This window comes from Mobula hypostoma, chromosome 7 (assembly GCF_963921235.1).
Source record: "Mobula hypostoma chromosome 7, sMobHyp1.1, whole genome shotgun sequence".
Taxonomy (NCBI): domain Eukaryota; kingdom Metazoa; phylum Chordata; class Chondrichthyes; order Myliobatiformes; family Myliobatidae; genus Mobula; species Mobula hypostoma.
In genome coordinates, this window is record NC_086103.1 from 184902847 (window position 1) to 184930834 (window position 27988).

At 53.5% G+C, this 27988-nt stretch overlaps 1 protein-coding gene across 7 annotated transcripts in view; it reads right to left on the reverse strand.

Moving 5' to 3' along the window:
• Positions 1-2273: 2273 nt before the first annotated feature.
• LOC134349817 (secreted frizzled-related protein 2-like) overlaps positions 2274-27988 on the reverse strand; it is a 71525-nt gene continuing 45810 nt past the window's right edge. For all 7 annotated transcript variants that reach the window (XM_063054731.1, XM_063054728.1, XM_063054730.1 and 4 more), the window contains 3 exons: positions 13507-14348; positions 8776-8856; positions 2274-3951 (listed from right to left, as the gene is read on the reverse strand). In XM_063054731.1, the coding sequence (XP_062910801.1) occupies positions 3638-3951; positions 8776-8856; positions 13507-14032 (921 nt within the window). In that variant the 5' untranslated portion in view covers positions 14033-14348 and the 3' untranslated portion in view covers positions 2274-3637. The remainder of the gene's footprint in view (positions 3952-8775; positions 8857-13506; positions 14349-27988) is intronic.

Genomic DNA, 27988 nt, shown 5'->3' on the forward strand with positions numbered 1-27988 from the left:
ATTAAATTTAACAACCCTAGTGCGTTGAGCTGAGTTACACCCCGAGGGTCTTTTTAAGACACATCGTAGTAAACCACAAATGCAGACACGTCATCTGTCCGAAGGGGCCACAGAATTCTCCGTGTGGGGAATGTCAGTGTGCCAGAGCCAGAGTATTTAATGCTGTCAACACTCTGTGTGACTTTGGCCTCGTTCCCAGCCGACAGAACTGGGGAATGTGGTTTTTTTTATAACTTGACTCTGGGGTAGTTCTGAGGTAAATTTGACAATGCAGAGTGTACCAGAGAAGGGCCCGGACACTGAGAGATTGTCACCGAGCTAGAGACTCCAACACTGACAAGTCGCTGGTGAGGTCATACGTGGAGTACCGTGTACAGCTTTGCTTTCCCTGTTATAGGAAGGTCATGCTTAAACTGGAAAGAGTGTAGAGAAGATCTTCAAGGATGGCATCAGGACCATAAGACATTCGGCCCATCAAGTCTGCCCTGCCATTCCATCATGGCTGCTTTATTATCCCCCTCAACCCCATTTTCTGGCCTTCTCCCCATAACCATTGATGCCCTGATTAATCAAGAACCTATCAACCTCCACTTTAAATATACCCACTGACTTGACTCCACTGCTATCTGTGGCCATGAATTCCACAGATTCACTACCCTCTGGCTAAAGAAATTCCTCCTCATGTCTGTTCCAAAGGGACGTCCTTCTATTCTGAGGCTGTGCCCTCCGGTCCTAAACTCCCCTGCTATAGGAAACACCTTCCCTGCATCCACTCTATCCAGACCTTTCATACAGGGAGAGGATGGACAAGGTAGGAATGTAACCTTGCAATGTAAGAGAATAAAATGTAACAGAAATATTTTAAATTATGAGTCATACAGTACTGTGCAAAAGTCTAAGGCACATGTATATAGCTGGGGTGTCTAAGACTTTTGCACAGTATTGTCGTTAAGATGAATGGTAAGGTAGGGGAGACTAAAACTCGGACGTGTTGTAGGTTGAGGGTGAGAAGGGATCTGAATTTTTCACACAGAGAATGGTGAGCAGATAGCACGAGCTGCCTCTTGCAAACTCCATTTAGATTTATTACAATTATACTAAAGTGCAGGATAAATTTTTGAGAGGGTGCAGAGGAGATTTACCAGGATGCTGCCTGGATTAGAGAGGGTGCAGAGGAGATCTACCAGGATGCTGTCTGGATTAGAGAGGGTGCAGAGGAGATTTACCAGGATGCTGCCTGGATTAGAGAGGGTGCAGAGGAGATCTACCAGGATGCTGCCTGGATTAGAGAGGGTGCAGAGGAGATTTACCAGGGTGCTGCCTGGATTAGAGAGGGTGCAGAGGAGATTTACCAGGGTGCTGCCTGGATTAGAGAGGGTGCAGAGATTTACCAGGATGCTGCCTGGATTAGAGAGGGTGCAGAGGAGATTTACCAGGATGCTGCCTGGATTAGAGGGCATGTTTTATGAGGAGAGGAGGAGCTAGCTAGGGTTTTTTTTCTCTGTGGAGTGAAGGAGAATGAAAGGTGACTAAATTGAGGTGTGCAAGATGATAGAGGCATAGATAGTGTGGACAGTCAGAGACTTTTTCCAGAGTATAAATGGCTAATACGAGGGGCTATAACTCTAAAGTGAATGGAGGAAAGATTGTGGGGGATGTCAGTGGGAGTTTTTTTACACAGAGAGTGGTGATTGCTTGGAACATTCTGACAGTGATGGTGGTCGAGGCAGATATATTAGGGACTTTTCAGAGATTTGTAGAGAGACACGTGGATGAAATAAACGTGGAGGGCTATGTAGGAGGAAAGGGTTAGATTGATTTTAGACTAGGTTAGAAGGTAGGAACAACTCTGAGGGCCAAAGAGCCTGTGCTGTGCTTGGTTCTGTACTCAATGGTTTTTATTTAGAGATACATTTCGGTAACAGGCCCCTTGACACACAATGTTGTTCCAACGAGCCCGCACCGCCCAATTACACCCCGTGATCAATTACCTACTGACCCGTACGCCTTTGCACTGTGGGAGGAAACCAGAGCACCCGGAGGAAACCCACGCAGTCACGGGGAGAACGTACAAACTCCTTACAGCCAGCAGCGGAAATTGAACCGTGGTCGCGGGGGCTGTAACGTATAACACAAACTGCGGTGCAATTGTAACGCCCAAATACTAATACTGGAGATGGCCTGGTAAATGTCCCATACTCTATGTCGCATATCACGATGTCTTTACCAACCATATTGCATAACATACAACAGGCTACGAAAAGAGAGTTTATTTTTGGATAAATTTACAATTTGCTGATTCGTGGTACATGTCACAATGCAACAGGAATCTACAGCTATTTTTTTATATTTCGCTGGTACAGTCTAATTTACAAAGACTTATTTGGATACCACAGGAGCTTCCGGTGAGAATGATTCACCCTGGTTTTACTCTCCCATCACTGTAAACCTCAGATCAGACTCTTGCGAGCCGTACGTTCAGGCACTGTGGGTACAGACAGTCTCGGAGATCTCAGCAATAGGGGTTAACACCTGTCCCTAGACTATGAGAAGAAAGAATACCCTGCCACAACAGAGGTCTTGTCAACGCCCTCCTAGGACAGCGTCACTCTTTACCTATGCTGCAAACTACATACATTTTGAATTATATTTTATTATTGATGGAAATATTTTGTTTTATGTGTTGCGCGTGATAAATGTTTTGTGGGTGCACCATGGTCTGGAGGAATGTGTTTCGTTTGGTTCTAGATACGTACAGTCAGATGCCAACAAAGCTGAACTTGATCTTGGGGGGGTTACAGACGGGATTCCCAGCGGATACGTCCGCAAAGTTAGGGCAGAGCAAGGGTTTCACGACACCAGCTCTCAGAGGAGTGTACAGTCACTGACAACACTGGTTAAGTGTTGAAATGCAAAAAAACCCCAAGCTGGACAGTATCTCCAACTGGTCACCAGGGGAGGGTCACACCGTGGGAGGGGTGGTACTGAGGGAGGGTCACACTGTGGGAGGGAGGTACTGAGGGAGGGAGATACTGAGGGAGGGTCACACTGTGGGAGGGAGGTACTGAGGGAGGGTCACACTGTTGGAGGGGTGGTACTGAGAGAGGGTCACACTGTGGAAAGGGAGGTAATGAGGGAGGGTCACATTGTGGGGGGGTGGTACTGAGGGAGGGTCACACTGTGGGAGGGGTGGTACTAGGAGGGTCACACTGTGGGGAGGGGTGGTACTGAGGGAGGGTCACACTGTGGGAGGGGTGGTACTGGGAGGGTCACACTGTGGGAGGGGCGGTACTGAGGAAGGGTCACACTGTGGGAGGGAGGTACTGAGGGAGGGTCACACTGTGGGAGGGGTGATACTGAGGGAGGGTCACACTGTGGGGGGGTGGTACTGAGGGAGGGTCACACTGTGGGAGGGGCGGTACTGAGGGAGGGTCACTCTGTGGGAGGGGTGGTATCGAGGGTGAGTCACACTGTGGGAGGGGTACAGGTTTGGATGTTCTGGACTGGGCCGGAGTTGTTGGGGATGGAACTCTCGGTGTATTTGATGGAGGTAAGGGGAGGCTGGGTTGGCGGTTCAGAGTGTGAACTCTCAAAGCCATGGCTGACTGATAACAGACGCAGACAGGGGTTTCCTTCCTTAGTTCCTGTCGCCCGGGTAGCAGCGGACTTTCTTGAAGCCCCTCGCCATCCTCCGCAGGTCCCGCTTGCTGCCCTGCCAGTGCCGGACCAGAGTGACCATCCGCCTGCCCTCCCCCTGCATCTGCCCCATCACCAGGTAGGAAGCGGTGCGATCCCGCAGGACGTCACAGGTACAAGCCGAGCCCCCCGCCAGCCACAGCTCCTCGCTCAGATCCATGGACTCGGGAGCCACCAGCGCTCTGCTCCGGGGCTCCAGGACAATCCTGGCGTCTCCATTGAGGTAGATGACGTCCTTGATTTTCACCTTCAGCACTGGGATGGGTCACAGGGTTGACCGGGAGGGGAAAGGAAGGGAGAAACAGAGCAAAGGCCAGTTAAACATTTCCCTCTCCCCTGCGCCTTTGAATTTACTTCAGGAGTAGAAAGGATGAACAGCTTCAAGTTCCTGGGTCCAACATATCGATGTAATTACAAAGAAGGCACAACAACTATACTTCATTGGGAGTTTGTGATGATTTGATGACACCAAAGACACTCGCAAATTTCTGTAGCTGTACTGTGCAGAGCATTCTAAGTGGTTGTGTTACCGTCTGGTGTTGGGAGTGGGATGGGGGTGTGGAAAAAGCTGCAGGAAGTTGTAAACTCGGACAACTCCATCGTGGGTACCGGCCTCCCTAGAATTGAGGAGATGTCCCAAAGGCAATGCCTCAGAAAGGCGGCATCTGTCACTATGGACCCCCATCACCCAGGACATGCCCTCTTCTCATTCCTACCATCAGGGAGGAGGTACGGGAGCCTGAAGACACACACTCACTGTTTTAGAAACCGCCATCAGATTTCTGAACAGACCGTGAATCCATGAACACTACCTCACTAATTTTTTAGTCTTTGCACAACTTACTTGTTTTTTCCCTATATTTTTATTGTAACTTACTGTAATTTCATGTATTACACTGCACTGCTGTCGCAAAAGAACAAATTTCTCAGGACCATACATCAAAGTTGCTGGTGAACGCAGCAGGCCAGGCAGCATCTCTAGGAAGAGGTGCAGTCGACGTTTCAGGCCGAGACCCTTCGTCAGGACTAACTGAAAGAAGAGCTAGTAAGAGATTTGAAAGTGGGAGGGGGAGGGGGAGATCCAAAATGATAGGAGAAGACAGGAGGGGGAGGGATGGAGCCAAGAGCTGGACAGGTGATAGGCAAAGGGGATATGAGAGGATCATGGGACAGGAGGCCTGGGGAGAAAGACAAGGGAGGGGTGAACCCAGAGGATGGGCAAGGGGTGTAGTCAGAGGGACAGAGGGAGAAAAAGGAGAGAGAGAGAAAGAATGTGTGTATAAAAATAAATAACGGATGGGGTACGAGGGGGAGGTGGGGCATTAGCGGAAGTTAGAGAAGTCAATGTTCATGCCATCAGGTTGGAGGCTACCCAGACAGAATATAAGGTGTTGTTCCTTCAACCTGAGTTCACCAGCAACTTTGATGTGTGGTGCTGTAAAATAAAGGAAAAAATTAATTACCAGAGTACATACATGTCACCACATACAACCCTGAGATTCTTTTCAGCAAATAGTGACTGTAACAGAATCAATGAACAAAAAACCGTGCAAGTGCAGATCTGAGTAAATAGCAATAAATGTGGAGGGCATGAAATAACAGGATAAAAAGTCCTTCAAGTGAGATCATTGGTTGTGGCAACATCTCAATAGACGAGTGTAATTATCCTCTTTTGCTGAAGAGCCTGATGGTTGAGGGGTAGTAACGGTTCTTGAACCTGGTGGTGCGAGTCCTGAGGCTCCTTCTACGTGATGGCAGCAGCCAACAGAGAGCATGGCCTGGGTGGTGAGGATCTCTAATGATGGATGTTGCTTTCCTATGATAGCGTTTCATGTAGATGTGCTCAATGGTTGGGAGGGCTTTACCCATGACGGACTGGGCCAAATCTTGTGAAACACTGCAGAAGTAGCTGAAAATCCAAAAGCAACACACAAAATGCAGGAGGAACTCAGCAGGTCAGGCAGCATCTATGGAGAAGGATCTTGATTAGTTAGGGAAATAGGCAAATGGATTTCAATTACTGATAAGTGTGAGGTCAGGCAGTTGGGAAAGTCAAGCCAGCATGGGACATCATATCTCTGGTAGGGCACTAGAGGTGTGTAATGGAACAGAGGCACTGGGGGGTACAAATACGGAGTTTGTTGAAAGGGGCATCAACAAGGTTTTCAGCTTGTTGGCCTTCATCTGCCGGGACATTGGGTATAAGAGTTGGGACATTATGTTACAGTGTATCAGTCATCTGTAGGAAGCACAGAGTACTATGCATAGCTTTGGTCACCATGTTATACAAAAGTCATGGTTAAACTGAAAAAAATGGGGAAAATATTTATTGATTTATTGAGATACAGCGTGGAACAGGCCTCCTCCGGCTTTTCCTGCCGCACTCTCCAGCAACCCCCAATTTAACCCTCGCCTAATCACAAGACAGTTCACAATGACCAATTTACCTCGCACCGGAATGCCTTTGGACTGTGGGAGAAACCCAGAGTGCCCAGAGGAAACCCACGGGGTCATCGGGAGGACGTACAAACCCCTCACAGACAGCAACAGGAATCGAACCCGCGTCGCCAGTACTGTAAAACGTTGTGCTAACCACTACACTACCGTGCGATGGGAATTGAACCCAGGTCACTGGTACTGTAACGTGTTGTGCTGACCACTACACTACCGTGCGATGGGAATTGAACCCGGGTCACTGGTACTGTAACGTGTTGTGCTGACCACTATGCTACCGTATAATGGGAATCGAACCCGGGTCACTGGTACTGTAAAACGTTGTGCTAACCACTACACTACCGTGCGATGGGAATTGAACCCAGGTCACTGGTACTGTAACGTGTTGTGCTGACCACTACACCACCGTGCGATGGGAATTGAACCTGGGTCACTGGTACTGTAACGTGTTGTGCTAACCACTACACTACTGTGCGATGGGAATCAAACCCGGGTCACTGGTACTGTAAAAGTGTTGTGCTAACCACTACACTACCGTGCGATGGGAATTGAACCCAGGTCACTGGTACTGTAACGTGTTGTGCTGACCACTACACTACCGTATGATGGGAATCAAACCCGGGTCACTGGTACTGTAACGTGTTGTGCTGACCACTGCAGTACTGTGCACCCAAGGACGTTGCCAGGACTCGAGGGCCTGAGTGGTAGGGACAGGCTGGAGAGGCAGGGTCGTCATTCCTCGGAGCGTAGGAGAATGAGGGGTGATCTTGTGGAAGTGGTTTAATTGTGACAGGCATAGATAAGTTGGATGGTAACAGTCTTTTCCCCAGGGTAGGGGGGGTCTAAAACCAGAGGGCAGAGGGGAAAGATTTGAAAGGGGCAAGCTTTTCCACATGGAGTGTGGTGGGTGTGTGGAACGAGCTGCCCGATGTGGGTATGATTACACCATTTTATAAACACTTGGACAGGTACATTGATAGGAAAGGGCAGGGGTTCCCAGTCTGGAGTTCACAGACCCGTCGGTTAATGACATTTGTCCGTGACATACGAAGGTTGGGAACCCCTGGTTCAGGGGGATGTGGGCCCAATGCAGGGGCGAGCTCAAGAAGGCACAAAGGCAGGGATGGATGAGATGGACAGGAGGGCCTGTTTCTCTGTTCACTAACTATGATCCATTCTATACGAAACGCTTGTTACTCTCCTGTCCTCCACCCATCCACTGGGGTGGCGGGGGGGAGCAATTTCTGGCAGTTATTTAACCCACTGACCTGCAGGTCTTTGGGATACGGGAGGGAACTGGTGCACTGGAGCGAACCCACATGGTCACAGAGCAAACGTGCAGACTCCACACAGACAGTACCGGAGGGCCGGATCGAGCCTGGGTCTCTGGAGATGTGAGGCTGCAGGATTATGTCACCAATGTATTGCCCCGAGGACCTGAACTCTAAGGTCCGGAGTTCCCTCTGTTAACCCCCCACTGCTTCCTCTTGGAAGCCACTCAGAGTGCTGCAGGTTGAAAGCAGATTTGTTATCAAAGCACATCTATGTCACCATGGACTCCCCTCACATTCATTTTCTCTCAGGCATTCACACTAGGACAAAAAAATACAGTGGGAAACTATTCACAAACAACCAACGCGCAAAAGAAGAAAAAAATGTGTAAATGTGAAATAAAAATCTGAAAAAACAAACAAAAAAACCATAGCCAGATAGATAATTAAATAAAAACTCAGATCGCGAGCTGTACAGTCCTTGAAAGTGAATCCATGGGTTGTGGAATCAGTTCAGTGTTGGGGTGAGTGAAGTTATCCACACGGATTCAGGGGCCTGATGGTTGAGGGGTAATAACTGTTCCTGAACCTGGTGGTGTGGGACCTGATAGTTGAGGGGTAATAACTGTTCCTGAACCTGGTGGTGTGGGACCTGATGGTTGACGGGTAATAACTGTTCCTGAACCTGGTGGTGTGGGACCTGATGGTTGAGTGGTAATAACTGTTCCTGAACCTGGTGGTGTGGGACCTGATGGTTGAGGGGTAATAACTGTTCCTGAACCTGGTGGTGTGGGACCTGATGGTTGAGGGTAATAACTGTACCTGAACCTGGTGGCATGGGACCTGATGGTTGAGGGATAATAACTATTCCTGAACCTGATGGTGTGGGTCCTGGGGCTCCTGTACCTCCTGCCCAATGGCAGCAGTGAGAAGAGAGCATGGCCTGGATCCATACTTGATGATGGATGCTGTTTTCTTGTTGAGTGCTCCATGTAGATGTGCTCAATGGAGGGGAGGTTTTACCTGTGATGGACTAGCCTGCCTAACATCTATTTGATACAAGCAACACACATCAAAGTTGCTGGTGAACGCAGCAGGCCAGGCAGCATCACTAGGAAGAGGTACAGTCGACGTTTCAGGCCGAGACCCTTTGTCAGGACTAACTGAAGGAAGAGTAACTTTGATGTGTGTTGCATGAATTTCCAGCATCTGCAGAATTCCTGTTGTTTGCATCTATCTGATATATCTCCTTAGAAACCACGCTGATTTAACTTCATAAAGTTTAGCTTACATTGGTAGCTTTCCACAGCAGTTCCCACATGGAAATCCCCAACAATACGTTTCTGAATCTTACCAAAGTCAGTTTTGCAGTAATTCGCTAGAATGTCTCCCTCGACCTCTCCCTCTGATTTACAGGGATCGCAGATCTTTGATTCTGAAATGTAAAAGATTACCAACAATGTAATCAATTAGGAATCACCCAAGTCCACAGTCATTTAAAAATCCTGTCCGTGTGGTCAAACAGCAAGGAATCTTTGGCAACATAGAGCAGCACAGTACAGTACAGGCCCTTCGGCCCACAATGTTGTGCTGACCCATTAGCCTACTCTAAGATCAACCTAACCCTTCCCTCCCACATAACCCTCCATTTTTCTTTCATCCACGAGCCTATCTAAGAGTTTCTTAAATGTTCTTTATGTATCTCCCTCCACCACCAGCCCTGGCAGTCTATTCTATGCACCCACCACTTTCTGTGCAAAAAAAAAGCTACCTCTGATATCCTCCTGATACTTTCTTCCAATCACCTTAAAATTATGCATCCTCAGATTAGCCATTTTTGCCCTGGAAAAAAATTTCTGGCTGTCCTCTTAATCCATGTCTTTTATCATCTTGTATAGCTCTATCAAGTCACCTCTCATCCTCCTTCACTCCAGAGAGAAAAGCCCCCACTTGTATAACCTATCCTCGTAGGACACACTCTCCAATTCAGGCAGCATCCTGGCAAATCTCCTCTGCACCCTCTCTGAAGCTTCGACATGCTTCCTATAATGAGGCAATCAGAACTGAACACAGTTCTCCATGTGTGGTTTAACCAGAGTTTCATGGTACATTATGGGTCACGTGGCTATAATTCAGCAGCAGAGCTGATTAGGCAGAAAGGGCCCGTACTGTGCTGTAATTCAAAATAACAAATAAATAAATATTATCCCTCTCAACCACATTCTCCCTGTAATCTTTGACACCCTGACAAATCAAGAATCTATCAACCTTCACTTTAAATGTGCCCAATGACTTGGTCTCCACTGCCTTCTCTGGTAAAGAAATCCACAGATACATCACCCTCTGGCTAAACAAATTCCTCCCGTCTCTGTTCTAACTGGACGCCCCTCTAGTCTGAGGTTGTGCCCTCTGTTCCTAGACTCCCCGACTATAGGAAACATCTTCTCCATATCCACTCTGTCTTGGCCTTTCACTGGTCACCCTACTGAAGGAAGGAGGAGGAGGATAGTGGGCTAGGGCAGTGGTCCCCAACCACCGGGCCGTGGACCGGTATCGGGCTGCAAAGCATGTGCTACTGGGCCGCGAGGAAACGATATGAGTCAGCTGCACCTTTCCTCATTCCCTGTCACACACTGTTGAACTTGAACATAGGGTTGCCAACTGTCCCGTATTAGCCCGGACATCCCGTATATTGGGCTAAATTGGTTTGTCCCGTATTTCCCCCGCTAATGTAGAGCATTCCTATGAAACCTTTCGGGCCAAAATGGCGTGAAGTGAAGAAGCAATTACCATTAATTTATATGGGAAAAATTTTGAGCGTTCCCAGACCCAAAAACTAACCTAACAAATCATACTGAATAACACATAAAACTGAAAATAACACTAACATATAGTAAAAGCAGGAATGGTATGATAAATACACAGCCTGTATAAAGTAGAAATAATGTATGTACAGTATAGTCAGGAAGATGAAGGCAAAACCGATTTGTGTGGGGAGAGGGAATCGACACGTACGCGCAGTGCACATCACATGCGCACACAGGTGCCCACACGAGGCTTCATGGTCATGGTAGTCTTTCCTGGGGTAAAGTGTCCTGGGATTTGACTGCTACTTTTGTCCCTTATTTGGGAGTGAGAACGTTGGCAACCCTAACTGTAAAAGACATGTTGAGGTGAGTTCAACCCTACTTGAACAACACCACCCCCCCCCCACCCCGGTCGGCTGGTCCGCAAGAATATTGTCAATATTAAACCGGTCCGCAGTGCAAAAAAGGTTGGGGACCCCTGGCCTAGGGGAACACCAACACCCGCAGGTTCCCCTCCCAGCCCCTAATTTGATTTTATTTAGAGTGTGGAACAGGCACCCCCCCCCCACCCCCGGCCCACCAAGCCCAGCCGCCGAGTAACCCATTGATTTAACCCCAGCCTAACCACAGGGCAATTTACAATAACCAATTAACCCACTGAATGGTCGGTCCTTGGAATGTGGAGCACCCAGAGGGACCCACGCACACATACCAACTCCTTACAGATGATGTTGGGATTGAACTCTGAACTCTGGCGCCCTGAGCTCTGATAGTGTTGTGCTAACCACTATGCTACTGAGGTGAAACATCAGTGGGCCTCATTCCTGGAGCCCTGTCCCCAGCGCCTCACCCCCAACTTCCTGAGGACAGTTGGGGATGTGTTGTAAATGCCGGTGCCCTCATTCCCCACCCCACCGACCCACTGACAGCCTGGGTCACGTACGTGGTGTTGCACTGGGTCACAGGGACATCTCTGAGACTCTGTGCTTTGCACCTCGGTCCCAGAGGAAAGCTGTTTCATTTGACTGTACTCATGGTTACAGTTAAAATTGAATTTAAACTACAGGGAAGCTGTGTGGGGCCATTCCAGGCAACAACCACAAGTTTCCTTCTCTGAAGGGCTCCTGGGGATTTTACAAAAATTTGGCAGCTCAGAGCACAGTTTTATTGAGACTGTATTTTTAGCTTTTTTTAAAAATCCTAAATTCACTTGGGTTTTCGGAATTGATTTTTCATCCTCTGGCTTTCTTGCCTTGTAATCTAAGCCCTGCCTTTTGCCAGCAGCTAAACGGAGCCTCAGCGACTGGCGTCGCTGGAATTTGAAGCAATGCTGTGTTTCAGTCTCAGGGTGTCCCTGAAGGGTTTCACCGCCAATTAGTGGCGCTGTGCAACGTCATCATTTGCGGATTGCGTTCAGCTGCAGTGCGAATTTGCTCACAGCACTGCCCAGAGCCCTGTCTAGCTGCTTGTTTTTCAGGATTCAAAGATTAGCTTTACTTGTCACATGCACATCGAAGCATACAGTGAAACGACCAACACAGTGCCAACGTGCTGAGGGCAGCCCTGAAGTGCTGCCATGCTTCCACGTAACAAGTCTACAGCTCGCTAACCCTAACCAGTGCGGCTTTCGAGCGTGGGAGGAGATCCACCCGGTCACGGGGAGAATGTGCAGATCCTCCCAGGCCGCCGTAGCAATCGAACGCCCAATCTTACAGCTGGTGCTGTGACAGCGTTATGCTAACCGCGACACTACCGCGTCTCCCCTGAGCAGCTCGGGCCGGGACCCAACGTCCTATCCTATCCTATCCTAGTCGGGCCTCCAGGAGTGGAGACTAGCCAAATCCTCCGTTAAACTCACAAACGGAACCCAACTTTCAACTACTCTTGTGCAGAATAATTGGACAGCTCGACCACCAATCCAGCAATCAGAGGCAAGCTAGCAGATTTGATGGATTAGTCTCCCAATGCAACAGCTTCAAAAAAAATATTTGAGGCAGATACATCAGGGACAATTAAGAAACTCTTAGATAGGCCAATGAATGATAGGAACATGGAGGGCTATGTGGGAGGAAAGGGTTAGAGTGAGCTGAGAGAGGGTTAAAAGGTCGGCACAACATTGCGGGCCGAAGGGCCTGTACTGTTCTCTGTTCAGTGTTCTGTATACCTTCTGAACAACACACAGAAATACTGGAGGAATTCCGCAGGTCAGGCAGCATCTACGGAGGGGAATAAACAGTTGAAGTTTCGGGCTGACACCCTTCATCAGGACTGGAAAGGAAGCGGTCAGGGGCCAGAATGAAAGGATGGAGAAGGGGAGAACTAGCTGCTGAGTGATGGGTGAATGCAGGCGAGGAGGAAACGTGGGCGAGGGAGGGAGAGAGTGGGAGCAATGTAAGAAGCTGGGAGGTGATTGGTGGAAGAGGCAAAGGGCTGAAGAAGAAGGAATCTGATAGGAAAGGAGAGTGGCCTGTGGGAGAACAGGAAGATGGAGGGGAAGCAGAGGGAGGTGATATGGTCGATGGGCAAGGTCGTGAGTGCGGGGGAGGGGAGGGGAAAGGGATACTGGGCCCAGAAGGATAAGGGAAAAGAAAATGTGGGGTTGGCAGGGGGGGGACTAGGGGCACACACAAAATGCTGGAGGAACTGAGCAGATCAGGCAGCAACTATTATGGAAGGGAGTTAAACAGTCAGCATTTTGGGCTGAGACCCTTCATCAGGACTGGAAGAAGGCGGCGAGGGAGTTAGGATATAAAATTTAAACCTGAACAGAAACTAGAAACTAGAATTTCAGGGAATAAGTGATGGTTGGGAGAGAGAGAGAGATACAGCTGGTGTTTTGGCTCCGTGGGGTTGCCGAGTGGAAGTACAGAGAAATTTACAAAGGTGTTGCTGGGGCTTGAGGACCTGAGTTTCGGGGAAAGGTTGAAAAGAATAGGACATTATTCCCTGGAGCACAGGAGAATGAGACGAGATTTGATAGAGGTATACAAAATTATGAGGGGTGTGGATAGGGGAAATGCCAGTGAAAGGTGAAATGCTTCAGGGGGACATGAGGGCGAACTTCATCACTCAAAGTTGTGAGTGTGGATCGAGTTGCCAGCACAAGTGTTGGATTTAATCGAAATTTGGATAAGTAGCTGTATGGGGCAGGGGGGCGGGTAGGCAGGGCTCTGGTCTGGGTGTGGTGGATGGAAAGACACAGAATAACAGTTAGCACAGACTAGACGGACCAAAGGGCCTGATCTGTGCTCTATGACTCTAAGTAACATCAGCCTGACCTTCCTGCTGGACGCTCTCCTCCTCCGAGTCGGCGGACGGGATGCAGAGATCGTTACCCACTGGGAAGCGGTGACAGTCCAGCATCTCGGGCCAGGGGAAGCCGAACGCCAACATGACGGGGGCACAGCTGTCCCTCACGTCGCGGCAGAGCGAGTGACACGGCCGGACGGCCTCCTGGAGCTCGCTGAGGCACACCGGGGCGAAGAGCGAGCAGAGGAACTTACGGGTGTCCGGGTGGCAGTGTTTGCTGAGGAGGGGCACCCAGGAGGCGGCCTGCTGCACCACCTCCTTCATGGTGTCGTGCCCCAGGAGGTTGGGGAGCCTCATCTCGCTGTATCCCACGCCGTGGCACAGCGTCATGGTATGCGGGATGGGCTTACAATTGCTCTTGCCCGGGACTGAGAATCCGAGGGGGAAGCCTGGCAGCTCGGCAGCAGCGGCTAGGCCTGAGCAGAAGGCCAGGAGGAGACACGCCAGGGCCCTTGCTCCCACCCAACTCCAGAGAGAGCAAGCCTGCCAAGACATGGCCAACCCTTGCCTTCCTGCTCGGACAACCCTGACGACAAGGACAGGAAAGCTGGTTGACGCTGGGGTTTGAGACGATTCGTTGAGCCAAAGGTGGCCTCTGGCGAGAAAATGACTTGTTGCCACAGTCAAAACCTTCCAATCAGGTCTCCCCGTATCTCCAACAAGGTTAAAGGTCAACGTCCAGCCCAAAGGTCTGGTTCTTCAGGGATTCCGTCTGGTAGGAGAAAGCCTAGGATATTTATTCCACAAATATCCGTTGATTGTCTTCAGTGGTGGATTCACAGCCAAGAATGAAGGTTACTCTGAATTCAGCCTACGAGTGAAAAGAGAGGAAAGAGTGATTGTCTCTGCCCACCTGTCACTCAGTCACAAAATTCATAGAACATAGAACACCACAGGACAGTACACCCTTCAGCCCACCAGTTTGTGCCAACTCTTTAGCCTACTCAAACCCTTCCCTCCCAAAATGACTTCCATTTTTCTATCATCCTATTTAAGAATCTCTTAAATGTCCCTAATGTATCTGCCTCAACCACTGTGTGTTCCACAGACTCACCACTCTCCGTGCAAAAAAACCCTACCTCTGACATCCACCCCGCCTTCCCGAACTTTCCTCCAAACACTTTGAAATTACACACATAAAATGGTGGAGGAACTCAGCAGGTCAGGCAGTATCAATGGAAATGAATAAATTGACAACATTTTGGGCTAAGACTCTGAATTTTACCTCAACGTTTCTAAACATGAGAAGGTCTGCAGATGCTGGAAATTCAAAGCAACACATGCAAAATGCTTTATGCCTCCTCTTGTTAGCCATTTCCATCCTGTGAAAATGACTCTGCCTGTCCTCTCGATCTACACCCCGTATCATCTTGTACACCTCGATCAAATCTCCTCTCATCCTTCCTCCAGTCCACAGAGAAAAGCCCTAGTCCACTCAACGTATCCACATAAGACCTGCTCTTTAATCCAGGCAGCATCCTGGTGAATCTCCTCTGCACCCTCTCTAAAGCTTCCACATCCTTCCTGTAATGATGTGACCAGAACTGAACACAGTATTCTAAGTGTGGTCTAACCAGGGTTTTATAGAGCTGCAACATAACCGCGTGGTTCTTGAACTCAATGCCCCAAATAATGAAGACCAGCACACGGTGAACATTCTTCACCCCCATCAACTTGCTCAGTGAGGGATCTGTGGACGTGGACCCCAAGATCCCTCTGTTCCTCCACACTGCTGAGAGTCCTGTATTCCGCCTTCAAATTCACCTTCCAAACTGAACAACTTCACACCTTTCTTGGTTGCTATCCATCTGGAACTTCACAGCATTGCTCTGAGCCAGTGAAGCTCCCTCCACACCGTCCCATCACACACTCCCGGGGTCAGACACAGAGTGAAGCTCCCTCCACACCGTCCCATCACACACTCCCGGGGTCAGACACAGAGTAAATCTCCCTCCACACCATCCCATCAGACACTCCTGGCGTTAGACACAGAGTGAAGCTCCCTCCTCACCATCCCATCACACACTCCCGGGGTCAGGCACAGAGTGAAGCTCCCTCCACACCATCCCATCACACACTCCCGGGGTCAGACACAGAGTGAAGCTCCCTCCACACCGTCCCATCACACACTCCCGGGGTCAGACACAGAGTGAAGTTCCCTCCACACCGTCCCATCACACACTCCTGGGGTCAGACACAGAGTAAATCTCCCTCCACACCATCCCATCAGACACTCCTGGCGTTAGACACAGAGTGAAGCTCCCTCCTCACCATCCCATCACACACTCCCGGGGTCAGACACAGAGTGAAGTTCCCTCCACACCGTCCCATCACACACTCCCGGGGTCAGACACAGAGTAAATCTCCCTCCACAGCATCCCATCAGACACTCCTGGCGTTAGACACAGAGTGAAGCTCCCTCCTCACCATTCCATCACACACTCCCGGGGTCAGACACAGAGTGAAGCTCCCTCCACACCATCCCATCACACACTCCCGGGGTCAGACACAGAGTGAAGCTCCCTCCACACCGTCCCATCACACAGTCCCAGGGTCAGACACAGAGTGAATCTCCCTCCACACCGTCCCATCATACACTCCCGGGGTCAGACACAGAGTGAAGCTCCCTCCACACCGTCCCATCACACACTCCCGGGGTCAGACACAGAGTGAAGCTCCCTCCACACCGTCCCATCACACACTCCCGGGGTCAGACACAGAGTGAAGCTCCCTCCACACCGTCCCATCACACACTCCCAGGGTCAGACACAGAGTGAAGCTCCCTCCACACCGTCCCATCACACAGTCCCAGGGTCAGACACAGAGTGAAGCTCCCTCCACACTGTCACATCACACACTCCTGGGGTCAGACAGAGAGTGAAGCTCCCTCCACACCGTCCCATCACACACTCCCGGGGTCAGACACAGAGTGAAGCTCCCTCCACACCGTCCCATCACACACTCCCGGGGTCAGACACAGAGTGAAGCTCCCTCCTCACCCTCCCATCACACACTCTCGGGGTCAGACACAGAGTGAAGTTCCCTCCACACCGTCCCATCACACACTCCCGGGGTCAGACACACAGAGGAGATCCCTCCACACTGTCCCATCACACACTCCTGGGGTCAGACACAGAGTGAAGCTCCCTCCACACCATCCCATCACACACTCCCGGGGTCAGGCACAGAGTGAATCTCCCTCCACACCATCCCATCAGACACTCCTGGCGTTAGACACAGAGTGAAGCTCCCTCCTCATCATCCCATCACACACTCCCGGGGTCAGACACAGAGTGAAGCTCCGTCCACACCATCGCATCACACACTCCCGGGGTCAGACACAGAGTGAAGCTCCCTCCTCACCCTCCCATCACACACTCCAGGGTCAGACACAGAGTGAGGCTCCCTCCACACTGTCCCATCTCACACTCCCGGGTTCAGACACAGAGTGAAGCTCCCTCCTCACCATCCCATCACATACTCCCGGGGTCAGACACAGAGTGAAGCTCCCTCCTCACCCTCCCATCACACACACCCAGGGTCAGACACAGAGTGAAGCTCCCACCTCACCCTCCCATCACACACACCCAGGGTCAGACACAGAGTGAAGCTCCCTCCACACTGTCCCATCTCACACTCCCGGGTTCAGACACAGAGTGAAATGCCCTCCTCACCCTCCCATCACACACACCCGGGGTCAGACACAGAGTGAAGCTCCCTCCACACCATTCCATCAGACACTCCTGGCGTTAGACACTGAGTGAAGCTCCCTCCTCACCCTCCCATCACACACTCCCAGGGTCAGACACAGAGTGAATCCCCTTCCGCATCGTCCCATCACACACTCCCAGGGTCAGACACAGAGTGAAGCTCCCTACTCACCATCCCATCACACACTCCCGGGGTCAGACACTGAGTGAAGCTCCCTCCTCACCCTCCCATCACACACTCCCAGGGTCAGAGACAGAGTGAAGCTCCCTCCACACCGTCCCATCAAAACACTCCCAGGGTCAGACACAGAGTGAAGCTCCCTCCTCACCGTCCCATCACACACTCCCGGGGTCAGACACAGAGTGAAGCTCCCTCCACACTGTCCCATCACACACTCGCGGGGTCAGACACAGAGTGAAGCTCCCTCCTCACCCTCCCATCACACACTCCCGGGGTCAGGCACAGAGTGAAGCTCCCTCCTCACCCTCCCATCACACACTCTCGGGGTCAGACACAGAGTGAAGTTCCCTCCACACCGTCCCATCACACACTCCCGGGGTCAGACACACAGAGGAGCTCCCTCCACACTGTCCCATCACACACTCCTGGGGTCAGACACAGACTGAAGCTCCCTCCACACCATCCCATCACACACTCCCGTGGTCAGGCACAGAGTGAACCTCCCTCCTCACCCTCCCATCACTCATTCCCAGGGTCAAAAAACAGAGTGAAGCTCCGTCCCGGGGTCAGACAGAGGGTGAAGCTCCCTCCACACTGTCCCATCACACACTCCCGGGGTCAGACACAGAGTGAAGCTCCCTCCTCACCCTCCCATCACACACTCCCAGGGTCAGACACAGAGTGAAGCTCCCTCCACACCGTCCCATCACACACTCCCGGGGTCAGACACAGAGTAAAGCTCCCTCACCACCCTCCCATCACACACACTGGGGTCAGACACAGAGTGAATCTCCTTCCGCACCGTCCCATCACACACTCCCAGGGTCAGACACAGAATGAAGCTCCCTCCACACCATTCCATCAGACACTCCTGGCGTTAGACCCTGAGTGAAGCTCCCTCCTCACCCTCCCATCACACACTCCCAGGGTCAGACACAGAGTGAATCTCCTTCCGCACCGTCCCATCACACACTCCCAGGGTCAGACACAGAATGAAGCTCCCTCCTCACCATCCCATCACACACTCCCGGGGTCAGACACAGAGTAAAGCTCCCTCCTCACCATCCCATCACACACTCCCGGGGTCAGGCACAGAGTAAAGCTCCATCTACACCCTCCCATCACACACTCCCGGGGTGAGACACAGAGTGAAGCTCCCTCCACACCGTCCCATCACACACTCCCGGGGTTAGACACGGAGCGAAGCTCCCTCCACACCATCCCATCACACACTCCCAGGGTCAGACACAGAGTGAAGCTCCCTCCGCACCCTCCCATCACACACTCCCGGGGTCAGGCACAGAGTGCAGCTCCCTCCTCACCATCCCATCACACACTCCCGGGGTCAGACACAGAGTGAAGCTCCCTCCACACCATCCCATCAGACACACCCGGGGTGAGACACAGAGTGAAGCTCCCTCCACACCGTCCCATCACACACTCCCGGGGTCAGACACGGAGCGAAGCTCCCTCCACACCATCCCATCACACACTCCCAGGGTCAGACACAGAGTGAAGCTCCCTCCTCACCCTCCCATCACACACTCCCGGGGTCAGGCACAGAGTGCAGCTCCCTCCTCACCATCCCATCACACACTCCCGGGGTCAGACACAGAGTGAAGTTCCCTCCACACCATCCCATCAGACACTCCTGGAGTTAGACACTGAGTGAAGCTCCCTCCTCACCCTCCCATCACACACTCTCGGGGTCAGGCACAGAGTGCAGCTCCCTCCTTACCATCCCATCACACACTCCCGGGGTCAGACACAGAGTGAAGCTCCGTCCACACCATCCCATCAGACACTCCTGGCGTTAGACACTGAGTGAAGCTCCCTCCTCACCCTCCCATCACACACTCCCAGGGTCAGACACAGAGTGAAGCTCCCTCCACACGGTCCCATCAAAACACTCCCAGGGTCAGACACAGAGTGAAGCTCCCTCCACACCATCCCATCACACACTCCCGGGGTCAGGCACAGAGTGAAGCTCCCTCCTCACCCTCCCATCACACACTCCCGTGGTCAGACACAGAGTGATGCTCCCTCCTCACCCTTCCATCACTCATTCCCAGGGTCAGACACAGAGTGAAGCTCCGTCCCGGGGTCAGACATTGAGTGAAGCTCCCTCCTCACCCTCCCATCACACACTCCCGGGGTTAGACACAGAGTGAAGCTCCCTCCTCACCCTCCCATCACACACTCCGAGCGTCAGACGCAGAGTGAAACTCCCTCCTCACCGTCCCATCACACACTCCTGGGGTCAGACACAGAGTGAAGCTCCCTCCACACCGTCCCATCACACACTCCAGGGTCAGACACAGAGTGAGGCTCCCTCCACACTGTCCCATCTCACACTCCCGGGTTCAGACACAGAGTGAAGCTCCCTCCTCACCATCCCATCACACACTCCCGGGGTCAGACACAGAGTGAAGCTCCCTCCTCACCCTCCCATCACACACACCCAGGGTCAGACACAGAGTGAAGCTCCCACCTCACCCTCCCATCACACACACCCAGGGTCAGACACAGAGTGAAGCTCCCTCCACACTGTCCCATCTCACAGTCCCGGGTTCAGACACAGAGTGAAACGCCCTCCTCACCCTCCCATCACACACACCCGGGGTCAGACACAGAGTGAAGCTCCCTCCACACCATTCCATCAGACACTCCTGGCGTTAGACACTGAGTGAAGCTCCCTCCTCACCCTCCCATCACACACTCCCAGGGTCAGACACAGAGTGAATCCCCTTCCGCACCGTCCCATCACACACTCCCAGGGTCAGACACAGAGTGAAGCTCCCTACTCACCATCCCATCACACACTCCCGGGGTCAGACACTGAGTGAAGCTCCCTCCTCACCCTCCCATCACACACTCCCAGGGTCAGACACAGAGTGAAGCTCCCTCCACACCGTCCCATCAAAACACTCCCAGGGTCAGACACAGAGTGAAGCTCCCTCCTCACCGTCCCATCACACACTCCCGGGGTCAGACACAGAGTGAAGCTCCCTCCACACTGTCCCATCACACACTCGCGGGGTCAGACACAGAGTGAAGCTCCCTCCTCACCCTCCCCTCACACACGCCTGGGGTCAGACACAGAGTGAAGCTCCCTCCACACCGTCCCATCACAAACTCCCGGGGTCAGACACAGAGTGAAGCTCCCTCCTCACCCTCCCATCACACACTCCCGGGGTCAGGCACAGAGTGAAGCTCCCTCCTCACCCTCCCATCACACACTCTCGGGGTCAGACACAGAGTGAAGTTCCCTCCACACCGTCCCATCACACACTCCCGGGGTCAGACACACAGAGGAGCTCCCTCCACACTGTCCCATCACACACTCCTGGGGTCAGACACAGACTGAAGCTCCCTCCACACCGTCCCATCACACACTCCCGTGGTCAGGCACAGAGTGAAGCTCCCTCCTCACCCTCCCATCACTCATTCCCAGGGTCAAAAAACAGAGTGAAGCTCCGTCCCGGGGTCAGACAGAGGGTGAAGCTCCCTCCACACTGTCCCATCACACACTCCCGGGGTCAGACACAGAGTGAAGCTCCCTCCACACTGTCCCATCTCACACTCCCGTGGTCAGGCACAGAGTGAAGCTCCCTCCTCACCCTCCCATCACTCATTCCCAGGGTCAAAAAACAGAGTGAAGCTCCGTCCCGGGGTCAGACAGAGGGTGAAGCTCCCTCCACACTGTCCCATCACACACTCCCGGGGTCAGACACAGAGTGAAGCTCCCTCACCACCCTCCCATCACACACACTGGGGTCAGACACAGAGTGAAGCTCCCTCCACACCATTCCATCAGACACTCCTGGCGTTAGACCCTGAGTGAAGCTCCCTCCTCACCCTCCCATCACACACTCCCAGGGTCAGACACAGAGTGAATCTCCTTCCGCACCGTCCCATCACTCACTCTCAGGGTCAGACACAGAATGAAGCTCCCTCCACACCATCCCATCAGACACTCTTGGAGTTAGACACTGAGTGAAGCTCCCTCCTCACCATCCCATCACACACTCCCGGGGTCAGGCACAGAATGAAGCTCCCTCCTCACCATCCCATCACACACTCCCGGGGTCAGACACAGAGTGAAGCTCCGTCCACACCATCCCATCAGACACTCCTGGCGTTAGACACTGAGTGAAGCTCCCTCCTCACCCTCCCATCACACACTCCCGGGGTCAGACACAGAGTGAAGCTCCCTCCACACTGTCCCATCACACACTCCCGGGGTCAGACACAGACTGAAGCTCCCTCCACACCGTCCCATCACACACTCGCGTGGTCAGACACAGAGTGAAGCTCCCTCCTCACCCTCCCATCACTCATTCCCAGGGTCAGACACAGAGTGAAGCTCCCTCCTCACCATCCCATCACATACTCCCGGGGTCAGACACAGAGTGAAGTCCGTCCACACCATCGCATCACACACTCCCGGGGTCAGACACAGAGTGAAGCTCCCTCCTCACCCTCCCATCACACACTCTCGGGGTCAGACACAGAGTGAAGTTCCCTCCACACCGTCCCATCACACACTCCCGGGGTCAGACACACAGAGGAGCTCCCTCCACACTGTCCCATCACACACTCCTGGGGTCAGACACAGACTGAAGCTCCCTCCACACCGTCCCATCACACACTCCCGTGGTCAGGCACAGAGTGAACCTCCCTCCTCACCCTCCCATCACTCATTCCCAGGGTCAAAAAACAGAGTGAAGCTCAGTCCCGGGGTCAGACAGAGGGTGAAGCTCCCTCCACACTGTCCCATCACACACTCCCGGGGTCAGACACAGAGTGAAGCTCCCTCCTCACCCTCCCATCACACACTCCCAGGGTCAGACACAGAGTGAAGCTCCCTCCACACCGTCCCATCACACACTCCCGGGGTCAGACACAGAGTGAAGCTCCCTCACCACCCTCCCATCACACACACTGGGGTCAGACACAGAGTGAAGCTCCCTCCACACCATTCCATCAGACACTCCTGGCGTTAGACCCTGAGTGAAGCTCCCTCCTCACCCTCCCATCACACACTCCCAGGGTCAGACACAGAGTGAATCTCCTTCCGCACCGTCCCATCACACACTCCCAGGGTCAGACACAGAATGAAGCTCCCTCCTCACCATCCCATCACACACTCCCGGGGTCAGACACAGAGTAAAGCTCCCTCCACACCATCCCATCAGACACTCTTGGAGTTAGACACTGAGTGAAGCTCCCTCCTCACCATCCCATCACACACTCCCGGGGTCAGGCACAGAATGAAGCTCCCTCCTCACCATCCCATCACACACTCCCGGGGTCAGACACAGAGTGAAGCTCCCTCCTCACCCTCCCATCACACACTCCCGGGGTCAGACACAGAGTGAAGCTCCGTCCACACCATCCCATCAGACACTCCTGGCGTTAGACACTGAGTGAAGCTCCCTCCTCACCCTCCCATCACACACTCCCGGGGTCAGACACAGAGTGAAGCTCCCTCCAGACTGTCCCATCACACACTCCCGGGGTCAGACACAGACTGAAGCTCCCTCCACACCGTCCCATCACACACTCGCGTGGTCAGACACAGAGTGAAGCTCCCTCCTCACCCTCCCATCACTCATTCCCAGGGTCAGACACAGAGTGAAGCTCCCTCCTCACCATCCCATCACACACTCCCGGGGTCAGACACAGAGTAAAGCTCCATCTACACCCTCCCATCACACACTCCCGGGGTGAGACACAGAGTGAAGCTCCCTCCACACCGTCCCATCACACACTCCCGGGGTCAGACACGGAGCGAAGCTCCCTCCACACCATCCCATCACACACTCCCAGGGTCAGACACAGAGTGAAGCTCCCTCCTCACCCTCCCATCACACACTCCCGGGGTCAGGCACAGAGTGAAGCTCCCTCCTCACCCTCCCATCACACACTCCCGGGGTCAGGCACAGAGTGCAGCTCCCTCCTCACCATCCCATCACACACTCCCGGGGTCAGACACAGAGTGAAGCTCCCTCCACACCATCCCATCAGACACTCCTGGAGTTAGACACTGAGTGAAGCTCCCTCCTCACCCTCCCATCACACACTCTCGGGGTCAGGCACAGAGTGCAGCTCCCTCCTTACCATCCCATCACACACTCCCGGGGTCAGACACAGAGTGAAGCTCCGTCCACACCATCCCATCAGACACTCCTGGCGTTAGACACTGAGTGAAGCTCCCTCCTCACCCTCCCATCACACACTCCCAGGGTCAGACACAGAGTGAAGCTCCCTCCACACGGTCCCATCAAAACACTCCCAGGGTCAGACACAGAGTGAAGCTCCCTCCACACCATCCCATCAAACACTCCCGTGGTCAGACACAGAGTGATGCTCCCTCCTCACCCTTCCATCACTCATTCCCAGGGTCAGACACAGAGTGAAGCTCCGTCCCGGGGTCAGACATTGAGTGAAGCTCCCTCCTCACCCTCCCATCACACACTCCCGGGGTTAGACACAGAGTGAAGCTCCCTCCTCACCCTCCCATCACACACTCCTCGCGTCAGACGCAGAGTGAAACTCCCTCCTCACCGTCCCATCACACACTCCCGGGGTCAGACACAGAGTGAAGCTCCCTCCACACCGTCCCATCACACACTCCCGGGGTCAGACACACAGAGGAGCTCCCTCCACACTGTCCCATCACACACTCCTGGGGTCAGACAAAGAGTGAAGCTCCCTCCACACTGTCCCATCACACACTCCCGGGGTCAGACACAGACTGAAGCTCCCTCCACACCGTCCCATCATACACTCCCGTGGTCAGGCACAGAGTGAAGCTCCCTCCACACTGTCCCATCACACACTCCTGGGGTCAGACAAAGAGTGAAGCTCCCTCCACACTGTCCCATCACACACTCCCGGGGTCAGACACAGACTGAAGCTCCCTCCACACCGTCCCATCATACACTCCCGTGGTCAGGCACAGAGTGAAGCTCCCTCCTCACCCTCCCATCACTCATTCCCAGGGTCAGACACAGAGTGAAGCTCCGTCCCGGGGTCAGACAGAGGGTGAAGCTCCCTCCACACTGTCCCATCACACACTCCCGGGGTCAGACACAGAGTGAAGCTCCCTCCTCACCCTCCCATCACACACTCCCAGGGTCAGACACAGAGTGAAGCTCCCTCCACACCGTCCCATCACACACTCCCGGGGTCAGACACAGAGTGAAGCTCCCTCCCCACCTTCCCATCACACACACCCGGGGTCAGACACAGAGTGAAGCTCCCTCCACACCATTCCATCAGACACTCCTGGCGTTAGACCCTGAGTGAAGCTCCCTCCTCACCCTCCCATCACACACTCCCAGGGTCAGACACAGAGTGAATCTCCTTCCGCACCGTCCCATCACACACTCCCAGGGTCAGACACAGAATGAAGCTCCCTCCTCACCATCCCATCACACACTCCCGGGGTCAGACACAGAGTAAAGCTCCCTCCACACCATCCCATCAGACACTCCTGGAGTTAGACACTGAGTGAAGCTCCGTCCACACCATCCCATCACACACTCCCGGGGTTAGACACAGAGTGAAGCTCCCTCCTCACCCTCCCATCACACACTCCCGGGGTCAGGCACAGAGTGCAGCTCCCTCCTCACCATCCCATCACACACTCCCGGGGTCAGGCACAGAATGAAGCTCCCTCCTCACCATCCCATCACACACTCCCGGGGTCAGACACAGAGTGAAGATCCCTCCTCACCCTCCCATCACACACTCCCGGGGTCAGACACAGAGTGAATCTCCCTCCTCACCCTCCCATCACACACACCCGGGGTCAGACACAGAGTGAATCTCCTTCCGCACCGTAGCATCACACACTCCCGGGGTCAGACACAGAGTGAAGCTCCCTCCTCACCCTCCCATCACACACACCCGGGGTCAGACACAGAGTGAAGCTCCCTCCACACCATTCCATCAGACACTCCTGGCGTTAGACACTGAGTGAAGCTCCCATCCTCACCATCCCATCACACACTCCCGGGGTCAGACACAGAGTGAATCTCCTTCCGCACCGTCCCATCACACACTCCCAGGGTCAGACACAGAGTGAAGCTCCCTCCACACCGTCCCATCACACACTCCCGGGGTCAGACACAGAGTGAAGCTCCCTCACCACCCTCCCATCACACACACTGGGGTCAGACAGAGAGTGAAGCTCCCTCCACACCATTCCATCAGACACTCCTGGCGTTAGACCCTGAGTGAAGCTCCCTCCTCACCCTCCCATCACACACTCCCAGGGTCAGACACAGAGTGCATCTCCTTCCGCACCGTCCCATCACACACTCCCAGGGTCAGACACAGAATGAAGCTCCCTCCTCACCATCCCATCACACACTCCCGGGGTCAGACACAGAGTAAAGCTCCCTCCACACCATCCCATCAGACACTCTTGGAGTTAGACACTGAGTGAAGCTCCCTCCTCACCCTGCCATCACACACTCCCAGGGTCAGACACAGAGTGAAGCTCCCTCCTCACCATCCCATCACACACTCCCGGGGTCAGGCACAGAATGAAGCTCCCTCCTCACCATCCCATCACACACTCCCGGGGTCAGACACAGAGTGAAGCACCCTCCTCACCCTCTCATCACACACTCCCGGGGTCAGACACAGAGTGAAGCTCCGTCCACACCATCCCATCAGACACTCCTGGCGTTAGACACTGAGTGAAGCTCCCTCCTCACCCTCCCATCACACACTCCCGGGGTCAGACACAGAGTGAAGCTCCCTCCATACTGTCCCATCACACACTCCCGGGGTCAGACACACAGAGGAGCTCCCTCCACACTGTCCCATCACACACTCCTGGGGTCAGACACAGACTGAAGCTCCCTCCACACCGTCCCATCACACACTCCCGTGGTCAGGCACAGAGTGAAGCTCCCTCCTCACCCTCCCATCATTCATTCCCAGGGTCAAAAAACAGAGTGAAGCTCCGTCCCGGGGTCAGACAGAGGGTGAAGCTCCCTCCACACTGTCCCATCACACACTCCCGGGGTCAGACACAGAGTGAAGCTCCCTCCTCACCCTCCCATCACACACTCCCAGGGTCAGACACAGAGTGAAGCTCCCTCCACACCGTCCCATCACACACTCCCGGGGTCAGACACACAGAGGAGCTCCCTCCACACTGTCCCATCACACACTCCTGGGGTCAGACAAAGAGTGAAGCTCCCTCCACACTGTCCCATCACACACTCCCGGGGTCAGACACAGACTGAAGCTCCCTCCACACCATTCCATCAGACACTCCTGGCGTTAGACACTGAGTGAAGCTCCCTCCTCACCCTCCCATCACACACTCCCAGGGTCAGACACAGAGTGAATCCCCTTCCGCACCGACCCATCACACACTCCCAGGGTCAGACACAGAGTGAAGCTCCCTACTCACCATCCCATCACACACTCCCGGGGTCAGACACTGAGTGAAGCTGCCTCCTCACCCTCCCATCACACACTCCCAGGGTCAGACACAGAGTGAAGCTCCCTCCACACCGTCCCATCAAAACACTCCCAGGGTCAGACACAGAGTGAAGCTCCCTCCTCACACTCCCATCACACACTCCCAGGGTCAGACACAGAGTGAATCTCCTTCCGCAGCGTCCCATCACACACTCCCAGGGTCAGACACAGAATGAAGCTCCCTCCTCACCATCCCATCACACACTCCCGGGGTCAGACACAGAGTAAAGCTCCCTCCACACCATCCCATCAGACACTCTTGGAGTTAGACACTGAGTGAAGCTCCCTCCTCACCATCCCATCACACACTCCCGGGGTCAGGCACAGAATGAAGCTCCCTCCTCACCATCCCATCACACACTCCCGGGGTCAGACACAGAGTGAAGCTCCGTCCACACCATCCCATCAGACACTACTGGCGTTAGACACTGAGTGAAGCTCCCTCCTCACCCTCCCATCACACACTCCCGGGGTCAGACACAGAGTGAAGCTCCCTCCACACTGTCCCATCACACACTCCCGGGGTCAGACACAGACTGAAGCTCCCTCCACACCGTCCCATCACACACTCGCGTGGTCAGACACAGAGTGAAGCTCCCTCCTCACTCTCCCATCACTCATTCCCAGGGTCAGACACAGAGTGAAGCTCCCTCCTCACCATCCCATCACACACTCCCGGGGTCAGACACAGAGTGAAGTCCGTCCACACCATCGCATCACACACTCCCGGGGTCAGACACAGAGTGAAGCTCCCTCCTCACCCTCCCATCACACACTCTCGGGGTCAGACACACAGTGAAGTTCCCTCCACACCGTCCCATCACACACTCCCGGGGTCAGACACACAGAGGAGCTCCCTCCACACTGTCCCATCACACACTCCTGGGGTCAGACACAGACTGAAGCTCCCTCCACACCGTCCCATCACACACTCCCGTGGTCAGGCACAGAGTGAAGCTCCCTCCTCACCCTCCCATCACTCATTCCCAGGGTCAAAAAACAGAGTGAAGCTCAGTCCCGGGATCAGACAGAGGGTGAAGCTCCCTCCAC